Consider the following 16,853-nt stretch of genomic DNA (forward strand, 5'->3'; position numbering starts at 1 on the left):
AGTTAATTGAGCCGATAGGCTCCTAGCCGACGTGGAAGTCTTCTAACGCGAGATGACCTACGTGGCAAATCAATCGGCTGATTCGTAGTACCACCAATAGGTTCGGGGAGTTGCGCGATTTGGGATGGTGGCAACAATGCGGTCGGTAAAAGTGCATCTTCAGAAACGGTGTCTGTTTTGGATGTAGCAAGCGGAGGCGGTTCTGCTGCGTGTGGCGTCAGCACACGCTGACTGTTTTCTGCTTGTCCGGCGTTCCACTCTGCTAACAGGACATCCAACGGCAACTGCTTCGTGACCGATGGACCACAGCTGTCCCGCCGCCTTAGCTGGTTAACGTGTCGTCGGAGCAAACGATCCTCCTGGTCCCTGATCTCGTACATTACACGTCCGCAACGACGAACGACTTTTCCGGCGATCCACTTCCATGAATTACGGACAAATTGTTTTGCCCATACGGTATCGCCATTCCGGAATCCACGAGCTGACTGATGTTGCGGTGAAGTAGATTCTGCATGGGGTGTAGGAGGGCGCAGTAGTTCTAGCGCCGTTCTTATTGGACGACCAAACATTACTTCAGCTGGACTTTTCTGCTGCTCTAATTGTGGATTTGGAGTCGATCGATACGTCATGAGGAATAGGTCCAAAGCCTCGTCTAGCGTAGTTTCATCCGTTTGGATTTTCCTCAAAGCTCGTTTTACCGTATCGACGAATCGCTCTGCTTGCCCGTTGGATTGTGGATGGAACGGGGCCGTTGTAAGATGTTCAATCCCGTTATGCAGACTTTTATGTTTCTTTCTTTGCCACGGGAGGACACCATACAACACCGAATGAACTGGACACGTGACCCGTTACAACACGTATTACAAACTATATATTTTACACGTAAAACGCAACACGTTACAATATTCACGCTCCCGCAACGCTCATCGCTCATAGCGTGCCCGAACCGAAGTGTCGACCGCGCGCGCCCGTGCGGTGACCTCTCGTTAGCACCGGTGGATTACACTTACACCATCGACCGCTGACCGTTACTTGTCAGCGGTGAGTTACCGTGTCGGATCCACCGATGCGTTATAGGGTGGTCCATAACATCTCCCCCTTTTAATTTGCAGATTATACCCTTCGAGCCTACGCGGAAGTCTTCTAGTCCTAGAAGACCGGCGTGGCGATCCCACCGGTTGTTGTCGTCTTCTCGGTATAAGGGGTATCGGTCTGGGAGATGGTTCACTCGGTAAAGATATTTCTTCAGTGCCTCCAGCAGGCACTGGCTGTTCGTCGTCGAGGGCACTTTCAATAAGAAAGTCTATGGGTAGCTGGTTGCGAGGCGCCAGTGTGGACGACTGGTGAGTGGCGTTAGTATTTCGTTCTCTCAATTGGTTCAGGTGGCGGCGATGTAAACGACGATCCTCGGTCTCGATCTCGTATACCACGTTACCAATTGCTCGTAGGATTTTGGCAGGAACCCATTTCCATGAGTTCCGCGTATACCACTTCGCGTAGACAAGATCACCTGGCTGGAAACAACGATCTCGTCTTACTGTCTCTGCTTCCGGTGTCGAAGGTGGTTTTAACAGTTCCATTGCTGTCCGGATCTTTCTCCCGAACATAGCCTCCGCTGGCGACCGATGCTTTTCCAAAGCTGGGTTGGGGGTTGCTCGATAAGTCTGCAGGAATATTTCAAGCGCTTCTGAACGGGATGCTCCGCCTTCTTCAATCTTCCTTATTGAACGCTTGAAAGTATCAACGAAGCGTTCGGCTTGCCCGTTGGATTGAGGATGAAACGGTGGACTAGTGACGTGCTCGATACCGCTGATAGCACAATACTCCGCGAATGTGGTACTAGCAAATTGCGGTCCGTTGTCACTTACGAGCGTTACCGGAGATCCGAACCTCGCGAATAGGTTTCTTAAAATAGCGATTGTTGCCGGTGAAGATGTACTACTCGTCCTTATTACTTCTGGCCATTTGGTGTAGGCGTCCACTACTACCAAAAAGTATTCACCCTCAATCGGTCCTGCGTAGTCAACGTGAACACGTTCCCATGGCTGCTTCGTAGTAGGCCAGGATACTGGTTTAGTGTGCGAGGGCGTTTTGGCGGCAACCGCACAAGCATAGCACGTTCTAACGCATTGTGCAATATCCTCGTCCATCCCTGGCCAGTACACGTAGCTTCGGGCTAGTGATTTCATCCGCTGCATTCCTGGGTGCCCCTCGTGCAGTTGTTTAAGACACCTTTGGCGCAATTTTGCGGGAATAACCACTCTCTCCCCGAACAAAATACATCCACGTACCGTGGATAGCGCTTCGCTTCGATTGAAAAAGCGTGCCAAATCTTGGCCGTACGTGGTGTCTTGAGGCCAGCCTTGCAGGATGTAGCGGTGAACTTTTCGCAGAATCGTATCAGCCCTGGTAGCGTTCGCAACGTCTCTAAAATTAAGAGGGAATGCATTTATTGACTGTATGGCAATGAAACTTACGTCCTCTTCAAGTTCGGTGCTGGCTACGATGTATTCCGGATCGGGCTTCGCATGCTCGCTTATCAACCTCGACAGTAGATCCGCGTTTCCAAACTTTGTCGAGGGAACATATTCGATGCTGAAGTCGTACAACTGCAACGACAGCGCGAAACGTTGCAGTCTGTTAGCTGTGTAGACCGGTATGCCTTTCTTCGATCCGAAAATCCGTAGCAAAGGACGATGATCAGTCTGCAGACGAAAATGCCGACCGTACAGCATCTTGTGGAACTTCTTCACAGCGAATATAATGGCAAGGCCTTCACGATCGATTTGGCTGTAATTGTTTTCCGCTTTCGTGAGTGCCCTCGATGCGTGCTGGACAACCTTTAAAGAGCCATCTGTGAATTTGTGGCTTAGCGTAGCGCCAAGTCCCACCGCTGATGCATCTGCAGATACTACAATTTCAGCGTTTGGATCGTAGTGTGTTAGGAGCAGATCCGATGATAGTATCTCCTTAAATTTGCTGAAAGCGCGTTCGCATTCGCGAGTCCAGATGAAGCTGGTTTCGTTCTTTAAAAGAACGTCGAGAGGGTACCTTAGGTCGCGCATTTTCGGAACGAATCTGCCATAGTAATTTACGGCGCCAAGGAAGGACCGGACTTCGCTTACGTTAGTTGGCGCTGGCAGTTTTAAGATCGCTTCGATTTTTGCAGGGTTTGGCCTGAGTCCACGACGATCGACGATGAAACCTAGGTATTCGATTTGGTGCGTTTTAAATGCACACTTTTCCGCACGGATTGTAAATCCGTATTCGCGTATTCGGTGGAAAAGATTGAGAAGGTTTTCGTCGTGCTCGCTTTCCGTTTTACCACCAACGATTACGTCATCCATGTAGCCGGATGTTCCTCGTAATCCTGCGAGCATCGTGTCGATTAGTTGCTGAAATGCGGCCGGTGCAATTTTGATACCCGGTGGTAGGCGATTGTAGTGGTACAGTCCACGGTGCGTGTTGATGGTTAAGAGGGGGCGGTATTTAGCATCTATTTCGACCTGTAAAAACGCGTCCGAAAGGTCGATTTTGCTAAAAAATTTACATTGCGCCAGCTTTGCGAATATATCATCCGGGAGCGGTAAAGGGTACTCGTATGACTGGAGAGCCGAATTCAATCCTGTCGAGTAGTCTCCACAAATCCTGATACTACCGTTCCCTTTTCTTACGACGACGATGGGCGCTGCCCAATCGGAATAATCGACTGGCGTGATGACGTTAAGTGCCTCTAACCGATCAAGCTCTTTTTCGACTGTAGCTTGCATAGCATAAGCCACTGGGCGCTTGGGACAGAAGGTCGGACGAACGTTTTCTTTTACTTGCAGCTTTATACTCGCCTTGGTGCATAATCCGGTACCGTTGAAAACAGTCGGAAATCTGCTCTCCCATTTCGCAGATTCGCACTCGACTCGATTGCAGAACTGGTCCATTGGCAAAGTTCCTAGCGAAAAAATGTCGACAAAATCGGCTCCCAGAAGCTGTAGATTAGAGGGAACAACTCGAATCGTTGCGGATTTTGTCACACCGTTGATTGTGACTTTCGCCTCAAACTCGCCATCCAGTTGAAGGCGTGATCCGGATGCTGTCTTCGCATGCACTTTTGCTGGCGTTAGAGGCGGCATGCCTAGCTGCTTCCACGTTTTCCTTCCGACTATAGTGATGTCCGATCCCGTATCGAGTTGCAACCTTGCTGATTTGTTCCCTATTCGAATATTTACAAATTTGCGCTTGTGAATGTTTCGAACGTTTACTATCACTACACGTGTCGCTGTCGAAGTGCGCTTGTGAGATCGGATGAATCTCTTCTTTCGGCCTGACGAGCTGCAATGACCCTCGCGATGGCCAAATCTCCCACAATCCTGACACTTGTGAGAGCCGTACGCGCACTCTCTCACCCAATGGGATTCGCCGCATAACCAGCACGGTCTCGGTGGCTTCGTTGCCGGTGAACTTCGGTCGGGATGTCGCTGGTTGGTACGCTGGTTCTTCTGAGCGCTGCGTTGCTTATTCTCGCCCTGTAATGCGAGAACTTTCTCTTCCTTCCCGGTAGCGAACATTGTACTTGCTACCTTTAAGCCGGTTAAACGTTGGCCTTCGGCGGATAGCTGCTCCAGCGTTAGATCCGGTCGATCCTCAATTCGCGCTAGGAGCCTTGTTCGGACATCGGTATCCACTTCCTCTCTTAAACCGCAAACAAACATTAAACACTTGAACTGATCCTCCGTCATGGTAGCGAACTGAAAATCGTTGCAGGCACGATTTATCCTGCAAGCGAACGGAAGCAAATCCTCGTTTCGCTCCTTTACCGTTTGGAGGCACTTGTATCGCTTACAACTAAGCGATTCTACTGTTCCGAATAGCTTGTTCAGTTTGCTTACCGTGTCTTCGAACGTGAGGTCGCGGGGAAGGCAGGGAAGAATGAAGTTTGCGTATCGTGCGTGTTCCGCTGTGCCCAATTTGCGAGTGAGCAGGCGGATTTTTGCTGAGTCATCGAGCCGGGAAGCGTCTTGAACGAACAGATCCTCGAAGCGCGAGTACCACGCTTGAAATGTGGCACCGGATTCTGCGTCGTACCGAAACTCGCTTATGCTTCCCGATAGGGCGTCCATGATTAGCTCGGGATCCCTCGGCGCTATGGACTGCTGCTGGGCGGTGGGCTGGGGTGTCGTGTGGTGTTGCTGCTGCATCAGCTGGGCCATCATCTGCTGCTGTTGAGCTGCTTGTTGCTGCTGCTGTTGCATTTGCTGCTGCATTACTTGCAGCATTTGGTACAGCATCCCGAATTCAGGACTCTGCGTTACCGATCCTGACTGGAGTGACGCTACGCCTGGATGCTGCGATGGTGGTTGCTGGGCCGATGCATTTTGCAATGGTGGAGGTAGGCGCTGCGAAAAAGCCGCGTTCAAAATGCTTGCACCATTTTGCGACAAACGACGCTGTTCGTCCGTCTCTGGATTTTCGCCGGGACTATACATTTTTGCGCTGTGTTCAACGGAATTGTCTATAATTTAAACAGAAAGCACTTCACACACGAAAAAAAAAATTCTTTTTTTTTTCAACACTTATAGTTCCTATTTTATTCTTCGTTTTCCTCGTCGCCACTTTTATGTTTCTTTCTTTGCCACGGGAGGACACCATACAACACCGAATGAACTGGACACGTGACCCGTTACAACACGTATTACAAACTATATATTTTACACGTAAAACGCAACACGTTACAATATTCACGCTCCCGCAACGCTCATCGCTCATAGCGTGCCCGAACCGAAGTGTCGACCGCGCGCGCCCGTGCGGTGACCTCTCGTTAGCACCGGTGGATTACACTTACACCATCGACCGCTGACCGTTACTTGTCAGCGGTGAGTTACCGTGTCGGATCCACCGATGCGTTATAGGGTGGTCCATAACACAGACAAAATTCCTTAAATAATCCGCTGACAAATTGCGGTCCGTTATCGCTGACCAAAGTTGCAGGCATGCCGAAACGTGCAAACAGGCTTCTCAATATAGTGATGGTAGCTGATGTGGTGGTGCTCGATGTTTTCACTATTTCTGGCCACTTTGAATAAGAGTCGACTACGACTAAAAGGTACGAACCTTCCCATGGCCCCGCATAGTCAATATGAATCCGAGACCAGGCGCCTGATGGTTTTGGCCATGCCACTGGCGTTGCTCTTGGGGGTGCTTTTGCGGCCGCTGCACAAGCTCCGCAATTAGCTACATAGCTTTCTATGTCGCTGTCCAAGTTTGGCCAATAAAGATGACTACGTGCAATTGATTTCATTCTTTGCACTCCCGGATGTCCTCGATGAAGTTGGACCAGACATCGAGTGCGCAATCTTTCTGGAATCACCACCCTCTCTCCAAACATAATACAACCATCAACAGTTGTCAGAGATTCCCTTCTATCATGTAGTTGCGCAGCATTTGTTCCAAATGAAATGTCTCGGGGCCAACCGTTCTGCACGTACTTGTACACCTTCTGCAGCAAGGTATCTTCTTGTGTGGCAACCTGGACTTCTCTAAAACGAAGAGGGAATGCGTTTAATGCGTTTATGGCAACTGACCTTAGATCTTGCTCCAATTCCACACTGGCGATTATGTATTCAGCTTCCGGCTTAGAGTGGTTTTGTATGAGTCGCGACAGGACATCAGCGTTTCCAAATGCGCCGGTGGGTATGTATTCGATGTCCATATCATACAGTTGGAGTGTAAGTGCAAACCTTTGAAGGCGATTTGCCGTGTACGTCGGAATTCCCTTTTTGCTGCCGAATATGCGTACTAGTGGTCGGTGATCTGTTTGTAAGGTGAAGTGGCGGCCATACAACATGCGATGAAATTTGGTCACCGCAAAAATGATAGCCAATCCCTCTCGGTCGATCTGGCTATATCCTTGTTCTGCTTTAGTGAGCGCTCTTGAGGAATGCTGAACAACACGAATGGAGCCGTCGGAATATTGATGACTAATTGTAGCTCCTAAACCCACTGAAGATGCATCTGCTGATACTATTATTTTCTGTGTTTGGTCGTAATGAGTTAACAGCAGTTTAGAAGATAGCAAAGATTTAAAAGTCTTAAATGCTTGCGTGCACTCTTTCGTCCAGTGAAATGGTGCGTTGGTTTCTAGTAATTTGTCCAAAGGGTAGCGTAGATCCCTCATGTTTGGCACGAATTTGCCGTAATAGTTAATAGCGCCCAAGAAAGATCGTATTCCTGTGAGGTCTGTTGGCTCCGGCAATTTTGTGATGGCCTCTATCTTCGCTGGATCTGGGCGCAAACCATTGACGTCGATGATGTATCCCAATAACTGGATTCGGCTGACCTTAAAAGCGCATTTTTCCGCACGAATAGTAAAACCGTATTCCTCGATTCTCTTCAGGACCTCCGATAATTTAGCGTCGTGTTCTAGCTCCGTTGCACCTCCGACAATGATGTCGTCCATGTAGCCTGATACGCCTTCGATTCCAGCTAACATCGTGTCTACGATCTGCTGGAACGCAGATGGAGCTATTTTGATACCTGGAGGCAATCTATTGTAATTGTAGAGTCCACGATGCGTATTTATGGTAAGCAGGGAGCGATAGCGAGCGTCAACCTCAACCTGCAAGAAAGCATCGGATAGATCAATTTTGCTAAATACTTTACTACGAGCCAATTTTGCAAAGATGTCCCCAGGCAAGGGGAGTGGATACTCATGTGGCTGCAAAGCTGAGTTTAATCCGGTTGAATAATCGCCACAAAGTCGAACACTTCCATTTGCTTTCCTTACGACGACTACCGGTGCCGCCCACTCCGAATAGTCGACTGGCGTGATGATTCCTAAACCTTCTAGCCTATCGAGCTCCTTGTTGACGGTCTCTTCCATCGCATACGCGACAGGCCGTTTCGGGCGAAAAACTGGTCGGCTGTATGGTCGTAGCTGCAGATAAACACGGGCTTTGGTGCAAAGTCCTATGCCTTGGAAAACTGATGGAAATTTGTTCTCCCACGAGATTGGTTGTGCTACTCCAATCTGATTACAAAAGTAATCCATTGGGACCGTTCCCAAAGAGAAAAGGGTTACAAAATCTGCTCCTAGTAGTGCCAATTCTGCTTTCGACACTCGAATTGTGGCTCGCTTCACTTTACTTCCGATGGACACGTGCGATGTGAATTCCCCTTTCAGTTCAAGGGTGTCGCCTGAAGCTGCTTTGGCTTTAACTGTTACCGGCATAAGGTCAGGTCTGCCCAACTGCTTCCACATACGCTGGCTTATCACAGAAATATCGGAACCTGTATCTAGTTGCAAACGAGCTGGCTTCTTTCCGATTAGGATGTTGACATATTTCCTATTCTGCTGTACACCACAGACGTTCACCTGGACCACTTTAGATGCTGCATTTTTGTGACGATGAAAATTGTCACGTTTGCCACGGCGGTTGTAGGAAGCGCAGAAACCCTCGCGATGACCAATGCGAGCACAGTCTCGGCATTTGTGTGCTTTGTATGTGCATTCCCGGGTCCAGTGAAATGCACCACACAGCCAACATGGGTTGCGGGGTTTAGATTCAGGATACCGCTCCTTATTCCGCTCGTTCCTTGTTGGCAGCTGGTGTCGCTGCCTTTGTCCTCCTGCATGCAATGCGTGTACTCGTTCACTAACCCCAGGCGCGATCATTGCACTATCAGCCTTCACACGAATCAGTCGCTGACAAAGTTCCGCTAGCTGCTCTAGAGTTGCGTCCTTCCGTTCCTCCAGGTTAGCTAACAACTTAATTCGTACATCGCGGTCACCTTCGTCCTTTAACCCACACACTAAAACGAGACACTTGAACTGTTCTTCTGTCATTGAAGAAAATTCCGCTTCCACGCAGGCACGGTTTACGCGGCAGGTAAATGCCAGTAAATCCTCATCGCGCGTTTTCGTCGTATTGAAGCACTTAAAACGCTTGCATAGGGTAGACTCCATTTTGCCAAAGAGCATTTTAAGCTTTTCCACCATTTCGGAAAACGCGAAGTCACGGGCGGATCGTGGCAAAATGTAATTAATAAAACGGGCGTGCTCGGCTGCGCCCAACTTACGTCCTAGCAAGCGGACCTTCGAAGCGTCGTCTAAGCGGGCTGCGTCCTGCGCAAAAAGGTCATCGTACCGCGCATACCAGGACTCGAACGTAACGCCAGCATCGGCATCGTAATGAAATTCCGTTATGTTGCTGGCTAGAGCTTCGAGGATGAGCTCCGGATTGCTGGGCTTTGGCGGTGGATGCTGCTCGGGCTGTAGAATTTGCGGCGCGGGAAGCTGCTGTTGCACCAATTGAGCCAGGAGCGCTTGTTGCTGAGCTAATTGTGATTGCAACAATTGCAGCGTTTGCTGTATCGCCGGGGCGTCGGATTGCAGCGGTGGTGGATGCTGCGATGGTGGATGCTGCCAGAACGCGGCGTTCAGGACACCATTTTGAGATAACCGACGCTGCTCCTCGGTGATCGGCGTCTCTTCTGGGCTGGACATTCTGCGTCGTTTTCGTGGAATTTTTATCACTGTTATCACGCGAACCGTATTCGTTTATCCTCGTCGCCAGTTGTTGTGTCGTCACTCGTTAAAAATATATGCTGAGACAATTACACATTAAAACTCGTTTATTATAAAATTAAGACACGCACGGTAACATGAAAAACGACCGTCTCCAGTGGACGCACAAACGAGAAGAGAGACTGCACCAACGAGACCAGGGCCACACAAACGAGAAGGGCCCCAAGGATCGCGAGAGCGATCGGTGATCAAACGGTAGGCGGTGTAGGCGGTCGCAAAAAATTTGTGTAGTAGTAACTTTCCACTTTCCACTTTCCATATGCAAAATTTTCCTCTTCCTTTCGAAGAAACTTGGTGAGCGAGAGTGTAAATTGTTCAGTTTTTCATCGGAAAATGTTTGCCACTTGTTTTTGACGAAATTGTTGTTCAGACTATTAATACGGTTAGATTAGTGTTTTATGATGTAGTAAAAGACAATTTATTATAGGACTTGTGAATTCAGTTCACCAAGAAAGAAAATCTACAGCATTTCGGATGAGGAACAATGTAACAAAAGAATAAAAATCACTGTAACGTTTAGCATTACACAAATAACAAAACAATAGCTCATAAAGTATAAAAAGAAGCTAAAAGAAGAGAAAACAACTTGCAATGTAAATATAAATATAAAAAAGGTTACTTTAAGGTTAGGTTACAACAGAATGTAAAACAAAACTTAAAAAGAAATATTAAGAATGTAAATAAATTACCATTAAAATTGGAATTTATGTAAAAAATTAGGTAAGATAATTTGTTATAACTTTATTAAAGCCTTTGCTGTTTTCGCTTGACTTGCATAATTACCAAATATTTTCAGTTCAAATTAGCTAAGTATCATAGGTATAGTACAGTGAAGATTTATGTTCTCGTTGAAACAGACGTGCTTTAAAACACACTTTTATTAATTTCAACTATTCGACAACTTCAATACTAATTCACCTTCTCTTAAGAAAATGAAAACATATTACTAAAGGGTGCACTCCAACTCATTATTGCATCATTTAATTGTTGACGAGTGCAAAGCGGTGACATAATGGAAACATGTGTGTCACCGTACCCTGTTGAATTGTCACGAGGTTCACGTTAATTTCCACTACGAAATTATGCACTATCCGTGAAATTATCTTTCCCCTCCACATTTACTACTGCTGAAACTGCTGGCAGCTGAATGTGCCGAATCTAAAGCCGTGTTTGTTTAACTGTAGCTGTAATCTGTAGCACAAACGCTTCTTAAAAATAGAACCATGCAGAAAAATAACTATTACGTTATTTAATGAAAAAACATGTTCATGTTTGTTTTTAGTATCTTTAATTTCATCCTTTATTAATACATTTCAGATTTACATGACTGGTGTAACAAAGTACATGTGTGATATTTGCCATTTCACTAATTCGATGTAAAATATTTATTTTTTTATCCGAGAATACGCGAATTTCTATTTTTAGTTCCAAAGGTACGATACAAGATAACGAAATATAGAGGTGTATAAGAATACGCAACAAACCGAACAGTATCGCCATCTGACGGCATCGAGGCTTCGAAACGAAACACTAACTGTTGTGGTGTGATTTACTTCTTGCTGCCCTTTCCAGTAGGTTTGCTTCCCTTCGCTGCAGGCCCAGACCCTGTAGCGTTCGTGACCGATATGCGAACTTTAGTGTTCGTAGCCTCCGGCCCACCGGCACTCGCCTTCTTCCCGGGTTCTCCTTTATGGGTAACATTTTTCCAACCCGGTCCAGTGTTCGTAGCCACCGGCCCACCGGCACCCGCCTTCTTCCATGGTCCTCCTTTTTGTGTCACATTTTTCCAACCCGGTCCAGTGTTCGTAGTCTCCGGCCCAACGGCACCTGCCTTCTTCCATGGTCCTCCATTTTGTGTCACATTTTTCCAACCCGGTCCAGTGTTCGTAGTCTCCGGCCCACCGGCACCCGCCTTCTTCCATGGTCCTCCTTTTTGTGTCACATTTTTCCAACCCGGTCTAGTGTTCGTAGTCTCCGGCCCAACGGCACCCGCCTTCTTCCATGGTCCTCCTTTTTGTGTCACATTTTTCCAACCCGGTCCAGTGTTCGTAGTCTCCGGCCCACCGGCACCTGCCTTCTTCCATGGTCCTCCTTTTTGTGTCACATTTTTCCAACCCGGTCCAGTGTTCGTAGTCTCCGGCCCACCGGCACCCGCCTTCTTCCATGGTCCTCCTTTTTGTGTCACATTTGTCCAACCCGGTCCAGTAGCTGCCCTGGAGGTGGCGTCACCTTTCGCATGGTTCGATACTCCACCACGTACTCCGGGAGCTTTGGATTGTGCTTCTTTCCGTTGGTGGAGCGTTGTTTTCTGCTTGTGATCATGTTGTTGTTCTTTTGCAGGATCATCTGTACGGAAGCCGACCGTTTTTTTCCGCGAAACGGGTGCACTGTCACTGACACGATCTTTGCCATCGGAAGTCGGCTGGTTGGTAGATTCGTCGTTGTCATTTCCATTTAGATTCGTCCGTTTCATGTCATTCGTACTTTTCTCTTTAGTCGAACCCAGTATGACGGAGGCGGGTTTGGGACCGTGGGATGGACGACCGGTACGCCACGGACGACGGGTAACAGGTCTGGTCGTTGGAGCGGTTGCAAATATAATCTGACGAGGAACATAGCTGTAAGAGCTGGTCGATGTGGACTCCTCCTTCTGGCTCATTTGGTGTGCGCAATCGATACAACGAAATCGGCAAATGTGGCACAATCGACACGATTGGAAACAAGCTTCCATTGTGTCCAAACCGTAGAAAGATGTTTTTCCATTTAGTGCCGGCCCCAATTTTGCCAAAGGTTCCTCCTTTTGGGTTTTGTTGCAACACTTTGGACAGCAGTACTGGATTGACAGCCAATTCAAACAAGCGTTGCAACGTTCACAACAGCAGAAACAGCGTTCCATCATGTAAGCTGGTGTAAGATGGTTGCTTTGATAGGAATGATTATATTTCGATGTTGTCAAAGGTTTATATTAGCTAGTCGACGTATGGTTGCTTCGATTGTAAATTTCTGAATGCTTATATTTCAATGTTGCCTGTCAAATAGTACTGTCAAATAGAACTGTCAAATAGTGCAGGATTTGCTTTCCTAACAGGTTTCAGTCGTCGTAAAAAAATTCCTTCACGCTTCTTTGCAGCCCATCAACGAAGTGAAGAAGACGACAATCTGTTCAAAGTCCAAAATGTGTATTTTAACAGATTATATTTTGATGTAACTTGTGAAAAAATTATAATCTGTATCCAAAAGGATAGGGTTTTGCAATGAAAGATCCAAGAAAATAATGAAAAAGCTAAACTGAAACTACATGTGTATCCTTAAAAATATTTCGACTTCTGAACATGACCTAATTAATCGAATCGAACGCTTCTTAAGCAAAAAAATTAATTTCCAATAGCAATAACTGTCGTGATTCTCACTCATTTTTCAATTTTATTTAGTCAATTTTATATTTTTTTAGGAGCACGTCACCAAACCAAGTCTTCTTTTCGCGATCAACCACAAGACTGACTATTTTCCTCTAACTCGCTTTCCTTCTTTTCGCCCCGCTCTTCGTCTGACAGTACTCCACACAATCGAACTCCGGTCAAGGTTTGGATATTTGTTTAAACCTTGAATCGTTACATTTCGCTCTCTGAATTTGAATCCGCAGTTATTTCCATTACAATTTTTTATAATTTTCCTATCTCACGGCTCTCGATCCCTACAATAACATAAAAAAAAATCAATTTTTTCCTTCGTGCAATTTAATGTATGTGTACAAGTGCGTATGTTTAATATTTTATTTATTTTTATTATTTATTAGCTGAACCACTTGTGATAATTTCCAAATAATAGTTTTTAAGAAAAAAAATCATAAAAATATCGATTACTATTGTAGTTTTTAAACGTCTTTCAGCGTTAAATAACGGTGATTTCACTTATTAGATGTGGTTGAAACTTCATTCTGAAAAAAAAGATTGCGGCTGTGTGTAGGCAATCGGAGAACATGTCTAATGGGCATCAATTCAAATCAACACTAGAATGGTTAAAATTTTATACCAACAAAACCTATTATCGTAGTAGACAGTTCTCAATGTTTTGCTTATTTTCTATTGCATTACCGTATTGCCGAAAAATAGTGATAAGACTCCGTGGATGTATTATAAAATGTGCCATATAAGCTATCAACACTACGAGCCGCTTTCTAACAACCACAATCGCCGCGATAGCTTGAGTAATAGTGTGCGTGACATCACCTGCCTTTTGCAGCCGACCGAAGCGCGCCGAATGAACGAGCAAGCACCGTCAGTCAGTTCTCGAACGACCAGGCGTCCGCTTCAAGCGACGTCACCATTTTCTGTTGCGGCTGTACAGCGAAACGTTGGTGACCGAGAAAGGATATTAAAGCAGAGCACGAGCTGTGCAAGCGGAAACGAGTGCCGAGCCTGAACTATCCGGCCGTTACGCAGACTGCACTGCTGGAAGGACCGGAAGCGCTTAAACCTTTATGTTGCAACGCAACGTTCTTTTCAATTTCGTTTTCACCACCGCGGACGCGTTTATTAACACCAAATTTTGCAAGTTTCTTAAACCAATTTTATTTCCTACTTCAAACTTAACGTCTTTCGCGGAGCACTTTCTTAGACCGGTTTTGGTTTTGTGGTTCGGTTTGGCGCGGGTGTAGTTCGGCTTCGCTAGAGGTGTAATTCGGGATGCGCGGCTTGTCTTGGGTGCGCGTTAAAAAATTACACGTCCTTTCGCTGGCGGGTTTCGACTGTGAATCCCTAAAATCGATGGCGCACACGCGATCCGTAACGGCACTGTCACCCGTCACCGAACTGTCACCGTCATTACGTCAGGTGACATAAACAAAAACGAATCATACGTTCACCGTTGTCTACAACACTTTATCTAAAGTAATAATGTAAGTAATTTCATAGAAGTAGACGTCCGTTACTTAATTTAACAATTTGCTCTCCTTCCCTCATCTACCTTTTCAGTCATAGAGTAAACGTGTTTCTGCTCATCTACCAGCTCGGTACTTGCTGCGTGTACGTTGTGTTTGTGTCGTCTAACATTAAGGCCATTGCTGACTACTACACCGATACCGATGTGCGGCTATACATGCTGATCATTCTTCTGCCACTCATCCTGATCAACTGGGTCTGTAGCCACTTGCAGGAGCTGCCTCTTCCGTTGCACTAAACCACGTACTAATTCGTCGTTTGACTGTTACCGGATCTCCCATTGTGTAGGTTAGGAATCTGAAATCATTGGCACCATTCTCGACGGTAGCTAATTTTGTCACGCTCGTCTCGTTCGGCATCATCTTGTACTACATCTTCCGCGAGCCCATCTCGTTCGAGAATCGCGACAAAGTCGGCACAATGAGCGGTTTCGCGCTCTTCTTCGGCACAGTGCTATTCGCTTTGGAAGCAATCGGTGTGGTGAGTAAGCAGTTGTTTGTGCTACGATATTCGATAATGCGGTTACACATGTCTTATTGCTTTTAGATCCTGCCATTGGAGAATGAGATGAAAACTCCGAATAAGTTCGGTGGTAGTTTTGGTGTGCTGAACAAGGCAATGATCCTGATCGTCACACTGTACATTGGTATGGGCTTTTTCGGATATCTGAACTACGGTTCAGCTATAAAGGGATCGATAACGTTGAATCTGCCTGAGGAAAAATGTAAGCAGTTTGAGCAGCCATTGTAGCCGAGATCGTATGATTAAATGATTTACTTTGCTCTTCTCCTCCCTCAGCTTGGCCCAGTGCGTTAAGGGAATGTTAGCCTTTGCCATCTACATCACCCACGGGCTGGCGTGTTACGTAGCGATAGATATCACCTGGAACGACTACTTGAAGAAGAATTTGGGTGATTCTCCACGAAGCACCTTTTATGAGTACATCGCACGAACGGTGCTAGTGTTAATCACATGTACGTATAGGTTTATTTGGATTCCAGCGCGGATTTGCTCATCTAATGCACTTCTCCTCTCATTACAGTCTTGCTGGCAGTGGCCATTCCCAATCTGGAACTCTTCATTTCGCTGTTCGGAGCACTGTGCCTTTCTGCCCTGGGCATTGCATTCCCTGCATTGATACAAACCTGCACGTACGGGCACCATCGGCAGGGTATGGCAAAGGTGTGGATGGTTGCGAAGAACAGCGTTATTGGCGTGGTAGCCATGCTGGGGCTGGTGATCGGTACCTCGACCAGCATGATCGAAATCATTCACACCCTCGGACATGACGATTGAGGATTGTGCGGCTGTGTGCGCTAGCAATAAACAAGCAGCGAAAATCAACATCCGCAACCAACATGAAGTATTGATTCGCCATCTTTTCACTCCATCATTACAAATAAGTATTACTCGACACGTAAACAGCGCACCTGGCGACCGAGAGAAAGTGCACTTTTGAGGGCAGGACTGTGAGGGGTGTGTTATGTGAATGTGTGGGACAGAGAAAGAGACAGGGTGGAACATTTGGAACAGAAAGAAGATAATTGTTAGAGCCATAACCATTCCTATGCTAAATGCGTCGAGAAGTCAAAGCGTTAGCTGTAGCTGTCGAACTACTACCGAGCTGCTCCTGATCTCCTGATCATGATGTGACAGGCGATGGTTTACCGGTCTGCCGGTCCATTTGCCGTCAGCTGTTCAATCATTTCTATCATATGTGCTTTTATTTTAAGGTGTTCTTGCACATTCATTCGATGTTCCCTATGATCGCAACGATCGCAACTGTGAAGCGGTGGTGTATACACATGAAGCCCACCAGGACGAACATATCTATCTTGTAAGACTAGCTAAGCGAAGCGAAATGATCAAACGGAAAATTGAAAAGTTGTGTACATAGCGTAAGTGAAGTTGCAATAAACTAGTATTTTAAAGAAAACAGCTATGCTGGAGCGATGTGTTCTCTTTATGTATTGCAGTCCGACCGGCAACCTCTCCTAATAAAACTTTTTTTTAACGTATAAGACAACCTAGCTGATTTATTGGTAGTTGGAGTAAGCCTGTTAGTACCGTATACATTTCATACATTCCGCTACGGGTGGTCCCCAAGAAGCTTAACCCATTACATCACTTCATCGTATTCAACTTGATACGCAAAAATACACTATTTTAACAAGTTTACACGTATGCTTTAAATCAAAAGCGTGAGGTATATTTCGTTCGACCTTTAGCTTTATCGCACCTAAATTTCATCTGTTGAAATGACTAAAGGCTATCGCCTCACGTGTTAAAACATTCTGAAAGCTTTCCAAATTATTGTTTATTTTTAGAGCATTTGA

The 16,853-nt window shown here is 46.3% G+C and overlaps 2 protein-coding genes across 2 annotated transcripts; one reads left to right on the top strand and one right to left on the bottom strand.

Annotated features, from left to right (window-relative positions):
- Nucleotides 1-379: 379 nt before the first annotated feature.
- Nucleotides 380-5,204, bottom strand: LOC128302722 (uncharacterized protein K02A2.6-like). Its single transcript, XM_053039583.1, has 2 exons — nucleotides 2,292-5,204; nucleotides 380-508 (listed from the first exon to the last, which is right to left on the bottom strand). The coding sequence occupies exons 1-2, from the start codon at nucleotides 5,202-5,204 to the stop codon at nucleotides 380-382; spliced, it is 3,042 nt and encodes a 1,013-aa protein (XP_052895543.1).
- Nucleotides 5,205-13,717: 8,513 nt separating this feature from the next.
- On the top strand, nucleotides 13,718-16,009 carry LOC128302723 (proton-coupled amino acid transporter-like protein CG1139). Its single transcript, XM_053039584.1, has 7 exons — nucleotides 13,718-13,858; nucleotides 13,948-14,072; nucleotides 14,551-14,713; nucleotides 14,806-14,997; nucleotides 15,064-15,248; nucleotides 15,316-15,491; nucleotides 15,560-16,009. Exons 1-7 carry the CDS (start codon nucleotides 13,718-13,720, stop codon nucleotides 15,811-15,813), a joined length of 1,236 nt encoding a protein of 411 aa, XP_052895544.1. The 3' UTR covers nucleotides 15,814-16,009.
- The last annotated feature ends 844 nt before the right edge of the window (nucleotides 16,010-16,853 follow it).

Source organism: Anopheles moucheti, chromosome 3, assembly GCF_943734755.1.
Source record: "Anopheles moucheti chromosome 3, idAnoMoucSN_F20_07, whole genome shotgun sequence".
NCBI lineage: Eukaryota > Metazoa > Arthropoda > Insecta > Diptera > Culicidae > Anopheles > Anopheles moucheti.

Coding starts and splice junctions, on each gene's coding strand:
- LOC128302723 (XM_053039584.1), top strand. CDS start 13,718: ATGTGCCATATAAGCTATCAACACTACGAGCCGCTTTCTAACAACCAC. Junction 13,859..13,947: donor TGAACGAGCAAGCACCGTCA/GTCAGTTCTCGA, acceptor TGACCGAGAAAG/GATATTAAAGCAGAGCACGA. Junction 14,073..14,550: donor CCTTTATGTTGCAACGCAAC/GTTCTTTTCAAT, acceptor CTACCTTTTCAG/TCATAGAGTAAACGTGTTTC.
- LOC128302722 (XM_053039583.1), bottom strand. CDS start 5,204: ATGGCCCAGCTGATGCAGCAGCAACACCACACGACACCCCAGCCCACC. Junction 509..2,291: donor GAAGCGAAGCGCTATCCACG/GTACGTGGATGT, acceptor CACCCCATGCAG/AATCTACTTCACCGCAACAT.